The following is a 6,038-nucleotide window of genomic DNA, read 5'->3' as shown; positions in this document are numbered from 1 at the left end:
CTCAAGTTTGCTATCACAAGAATTCGAGCGAAACATATCAATGCAAGATCACGACATTTGGTCGACCTTCCATCGGGTCTCTCTGCAAAACTTTTTCCATTCAATCGATATGCTCTGCTTTTGCATTAAGCGCGCACTATATTCTATAAGCACAGGTATAGATATTATCATCGGTGGAGCTTCTCGGAAGAGAGCGGTGTCATGAACCGCTGTCATGACGATTTTCTCGCGCCGGCCAATTTCTCGAAGCTCAATATTCGCGAAGCAAGGATGTCGATGACCCTTATATATACCCGGACGTAGATAATGCGAAAAGCAAAGGCACACGTAAAGATCTATCTATAGACATAGTGTTCTCATCGCGTGGCGCGGTTACACATCGCCACACATATATAACGTCATTATCGTTGTCACAACAAAGACCTTCCCCCCCCCCCTCCTCTTCGAGGAACGATATCTCATGCTATTGCGACCTCCCCTCTGTCCCGTAAATTAAATAATTAAAATTGAATCTAATAACGATACCTACACACACACACACGCGCGCGCGCGCGCGCACACACACACACACACAAATATATATATATATATATACAGGGTATCCCATTTTAAAAATTCCACCCTCATAACTTTTCAGGATCAACGTTTGAAGGAAAACGACTCGGATAAAAGTTGTAGGGAACAAAGGGGGATATCTAATGGTGACCTTGGATTTGACATTAAAGGTCATTTGAAGATCAACTTCCGTTTTTTAAATGGGAATCTCTATTTTCCATTACATATTCTTATAGCTTACCTTGAGAACTTTCCAAAACACTATAATAAAGTATTTTTTCATTAAGTACTTTTTGAGTTATTTTATATTTTAATCTGACATATTTTGATATAAAAAATTAAATATCTCGTAAAATATTTAGTTTTTGATAATCTTACCGTAATACTTTTATGTACAGAATAATGAGACAAATCAATTACAATAGTATAAAAAATAATTGTTTTTAAGAAAATTATTTATATTGTATTTTTTTAAATAATTATTTGTTTTTTTGCACTAATTGGTTTGTTTCATTATTTTGTACATAAAAGTATTACAGTAAGATTATCGAAAACTAAATATTTTACAAGATATTTAATTTTTTATATCAAAATGTCAGATTAAAATATAAAATAACTCACAGAGTACTTAATGAAAAAATACTTTATTATAGTGTTTTAGAAAGCTCTCGAGGTAAGCTATAAGAATATGTAATGAAAAATAGGGGTTCCCATTTAAAAAACGAAAGTTGGCCTTCAAATGTCCTTGAAAATGACCTTTAATGTCAAATTCAAAGTCACTATTAGATAGCTCCCTTTGTTCCCTACAACTTTTATCGGAGTCGTTTTCCTTCAAACGTTAATCCTGAAAAGTTATGAGAGTGGAACTTTTAAAATGGGACAGCCTGTATATATATATATATATATATATGTGTGTGTGTGTGTGTGTGTAGTTATATATGCTTGTCAATATATTTTATCCTAAACTGGAAGCGAGTTAATATTTCAATATAAAGCATTACATGATGTAATATATGCCGCAAATTAGTTTTCCGGTAAATAATCCTTTGCGCATATACGAGATCCTCCGTCGGGACTTATAATATATATATATATATATATATATATATATATATATATATATATATTCGCTGGAAAGTGGTAAGAAACGGCACTCTCTCGTATATGTCATAGGTGGTAATACAAGGTTGTACACTCTCTAAGCGGTCTTATATAACATGCAGAACTATACGCCTCAGGATACGCGTGAATGTAAAGGAAGGGGGGACATAAATTATGAACAAGTTTCTTCCTCTTTTCGAAAAGGTTCTGTTCTCTCTCTCTCTCTCTCTCTCTCTCTCTCTCTCTCCCCTCTTTCTCTCCCTTTTTCTGTCTGGTTATATGCGCTTCGTATTAATATTATCCGTAAAGGGTGCATCTCTCCGTTCATCCTCCTCGTATTGACGATAGACGTTTGAAAGTTCTCCGGTCTCAACTTGTGGAGAACACCATAGAAATTGTATTTTTTCGCAACAATGCAATAAACGACTTTCCTAACTTGGAAACGACGTGTGGTTACGATGTAAACGACTTTCGCGTTTGTTTACAAGATTTGTTGAACAGCGAAGGTCTATAAAAAAAGAAGATCTTATGAAAATAATAGCTAATAGCCTATTTATCTCTCGACGTTAATGGCTCTTTTAAATAATTATTCCGTTTTTCAAGAAGATTAATGTTCAGCATCTTATATACGATTTGAAATTATTGCGTGTCGATACCTGTAAAAAAATGTGAATTAAAATGAACAACTTGGCGCATGTAATTCAAGTTTTACGACGGCGTTTGGTCGCGTCTCTACTTTTTTTTATCATCATGGACTTATCGTTAATCCTTGAACGGTCGTACAACCGCATAAAACTGCAGATAAGGGAAGCATCAGCACGGCTCTCATGATGCTCGCAATGTTGTTTAACATGTTTTACAATCGAGGCATTTAAATATCGAACACTCATACAGACCTTTGCTGCGGAGACGAGAAAAAAAGGAACGTGTCATTCCGCGGAATCGAAACATTGTTAAATTTTAAGAATTTAGACCCTCGGTCTTCGACAGATTTTAATGAGGAATAAATTCCTCGAGCCGTGTAGATATGTAAAAAAAAAAATGAATTGCACGGAGACATCAACGTGATCGACTCGTGACTGTCCCTTCTCTTCGTCCTTCCGCCTGCGCTGGAGGATGCGCGTCCTGAACGGCCAATTGAAATACGCCTGTCGTCTATCGAAGGGCTCCTGAAAGAGAGCCAGTCGTCACGTGTAGTGTTAAATAAAGAGGGGGGAAGAACATAACACACACATGCCGCGCAACTTGTTCTATCACCCCCCCTCCGCCCCCTCAGTGGGACCGCTTCTTCGCATGACAGTGTACATTGCAACTTTATGACACATCTGAAGTATCATCGTTTGCGGTATATCGTTTCCATGGAACGCGGAGGATAATGTTCATTGTGGCAAATTTTGCTCATATTCGTCGCGATGTCGAAGAGAAGAGAACGCGTCCTTTTTTTTATAACACGGTTGCTTCAAAAATTCCGGATTTTACAGAGTTGATGATGTATTTTGAGATACCATCGGCTATACAAATTTTTTAAAGTTTAGACGAAAATTGAAATAAAAAGTAAAAAGAGGAAATAAGAAAAAGAAACGCGTTATTGCGTTCTAAAAGAAAAAAAGGGGAAAAAGCAAGAGAAGAACAAGATGTGAAGTCTCGTGTCATCAATCTTTTATTGTTTTATTGCGGGGTTGGTGGTCTCCGACTGATGGGTGATGATGTGATTTCTGATGCAGTGTAATACGATGACGTAAGATTTGGTGTGCAGTATACATTAAATCGTCGGTGCCAACAACTGAAAGCAACGATAGAAAGAAATAATGAAGATCTCCGTTCGTGTGCTTCGCCGATGTGTTCGCAGCGATGAAGCGGAAAAAGTTTGGGTTCGCGATCTGATATATATGTGTGTATATATGTGTGTAAAAATTACGTGTGTATACAAATTAACGTAATATATATTGGTAACAATCGATTAAGCGAAATGTCATTTGCCGATTTTCACAACGTCTTGATATTACAATTATGCACGATTGTTTCACATAGCGATATTTGTTTAGCGATTGAATATACCTCGATGTAAAGGTAATTTGCATCCGAATTTCTCTCGTTATCAAAATTGACACGAACGATGTGAGGTCGATGAAATGTATGAACAAAGTCTCTTAAATGGTAGTATTATAAATGTTGCCCTTAGTAGTTAGCCTTAACGAATGGTACCATACTTTTTATTTGATAAAAAGATATAAAAGTATATATAAACGAATATAATAAAAAAGAACATTATGCTCTTTAAAAAAATATTCTTTCTTTTCAAGATATAGCATATATTATGATGTTTACAGGAAAAAGAGAAAAAAAGAAGGGATAGAAAGGAACAAATTACATAAAAAGACATTTAATTGATTAATTGTTTTATATGTAATTAATTTTATGAATAATTATGATAAGCCACTGAATATAGACTGTCAAGGGACCTAAAATACTGCTATATTTTGTAGTTTAAGCGATAAACTCATTTTTCCACTTATTGCCAGTAATTTCGCTAAAGTGTTGATTATCCTATCATTTAACAATTACATTTACGGTCTAATTGCGCGATGTTTTAAGTTGAATATAAAATAATTACATTTCATATAAGCATGCATCTGCAAGATGAAAGTTTTTAATACAGAATCTTTTTTTTCGATATTCGATTGCTTTGACGGGTTTATCCTTTCAACTTCTTTCTAACTCGGCGCGATTGTGAATTTCCGTGCAAGTAAAAAAAAAGAGAAGTGCGTGTGTGCGTCGGACGAGAAGAAAGAGAGGGGGAAGAGAGGAGAGAGAGGGAGGGAGGGAGAGAGAAAGTGAGGGAGAAAGAGAGAGAGGAAGAGAGAAAGGGAAGATGAAAGAAAGGGAAGGAAAGAGAGAGAGAGAGACAGAGTGACAGAGGGGAGAAAGAGAGAGAGAGGGGGGAGGGGATGAGAGAGAGAGAGAGAGAGAGAGAGAGAATAGAAAGGTGGGACAAGGGGAGCGTGCATCGCGTGCGAAACATAATTTCTCCCTTTTTCGTGTATTCTGTGTGTATCGTACAGCACGTACGAGAAACGATCAATAAAAATCGATAGGAGAAACTTAACGAAAAAAAGAAAGAAAAAAATATACCATCTAGAACGGTTGACATGTAGCGCACGAAGCTTTGCAATTATTGCCTTCCCTTTCGCGAGTGCAATTGTCTCTCTCTTCGCTCTCCTCTATGTATGTATTATTTGCGTCGTGAGACTTTGCTCAACTTCATCGACCAAAACTGATAAAGTATATTGTTGGCTCTTCAATACTTAATTAGTTCTCCCTGCACTCCCTCTCTTCGTTCCCCTCCAATCATAATTATTATTGTCGAGTGTGTGTCTCGTGAATGGAAGAAAGGACAGGATGAACTGCTCATCTGTGAAGACTTTTAAATGCAACTGGAACACGAAATTGCTCTGGCGAGATTTAATTTACCGAGCGTTCAAAAAATTTCTCATGTCGCTCAATCGTAACGCGTAAAAAAACAAGAAGAAAAAATGCGATCACATGATCAACACACGGATGTCACGTTAAAGCCGCAAAAGAAGAAACCGTTGTTGAAAGAAAAATCCGATCAATCATCCATGCGATCATCTTGTTGGCCCAGAGTCACGATATCCCGCGACAAACAGTCACATAGCAAGTCCAATGATCCCGAAAGGACCTTATTCCGATTTGATTCCACTGTTAATGACTCCAACATAGTCGCTTGCGACATCGTTGAGCTTCTCTGCGACGCGAGTAACGAAGAAAGGCCGACCTGTCCGCGTATCTCCAGCTCGACGGAACTCGAGGAACAAGCTAACGGTGTGTGTTTCACATGCAAAGATTGTGCGGAATGTCAGCTACAGCAGCAGCAGAACTGCGTCGCCACAAAAATACATAAGACGGAAGAAGAAGAGGATCAGGACGAAGAATTGAAACACTTGGGTTATTACGAAGCCGATGTTGTCAGCGGCGAGACAGATTCCATGTTCACCTCAATTGAATACGAGAAAACTCCGATTCTCGTTGATCTGACTAGCGAGGAGTCGAGGAAAACCATCTGGAAGCAGACGATCCTGAAGCGATTCGACGACACCGAAGAGAGCTCGGAAGTGTCGGGTGAGAATGTGATAATGAGCAAAAGCGATGTATTGTCTGACGCAATTAATACTCGCCTCTCTCCCTCCCCTTACCGTCGTCAATCTTTATTAATTTTAATGTCCAATATTTTCTCCAGAATAGATATGATGCACATTATGTGTATTCTGTATGTAGAATCAAACAGTTGCGTAAAACGTGCGATATCTTAGGTAATCAAACAGCCATATGTATAAATCAATCTTCAAATATAGTTCTTCTAA

The 6,038-nt window shown here is 37.5% G+C and overlaps 1 protein-coding gene and 1 pseudogene across 6 annotated transcripts in view; both read left to right on the top strand.

Moving 5' to 3' along the window:
* Window positions 1-6,038, top strand: part of LOC138933333 (uncharacterized) — a 125,516-nt pseudogene that overhangs the window by 86,732 nt on the left and 32,746 nt on the right.
* Window positions 1-6,038, top strand: part of LOC138933409 (uncharacterized) — a 30,167-nt gene that overhangs the window by 1,626 nt on the left and 22,503 nt on the right. For 2 of the 6 annotated variants that reach the window (XM_070296085.1, XM_070296083.1), the window contains exon 1: window positions 4,644-5,796. The exons of 3 other annotated variants lie outside the window; for them this stretch is intronic. In XM_070296085.1, the coding sequence (XP_070152186.1) occupies window positions 5,190-5,796 (607 nt within the window). In that variant the 5' untranslated portion in view covers window positions 4,644-5,189. Of the gene's footprint in view, window positions 1-2,845; window positions 3,528-4,643; window positions 5,797-6,038 lie in introns of those variants that run through there. One more of the 6 variants, XM_070296084.1, reaches the window with a different exon arrangement.

Source organism: Polyergus mexicanus, unplaced genomic scaffold (genome assembly GCF_030449975.1).
Source record: "Polyergus mexicanus isolate NDT 795.1 unplaced genomic scaffold, iyPolMexi1.0 SCAF_5, whole genome shotgun sequence".
Classification (NCBI taxonomy): Eukaryota; Metazoa; Arthropoda; class Insecta; order Hymenoptera; family Formicidae; genus Polyergus; species Polyergus mexicanus.
This window is presented reverse-complemented; position numbering and strand designations above follow the sequence as displayed.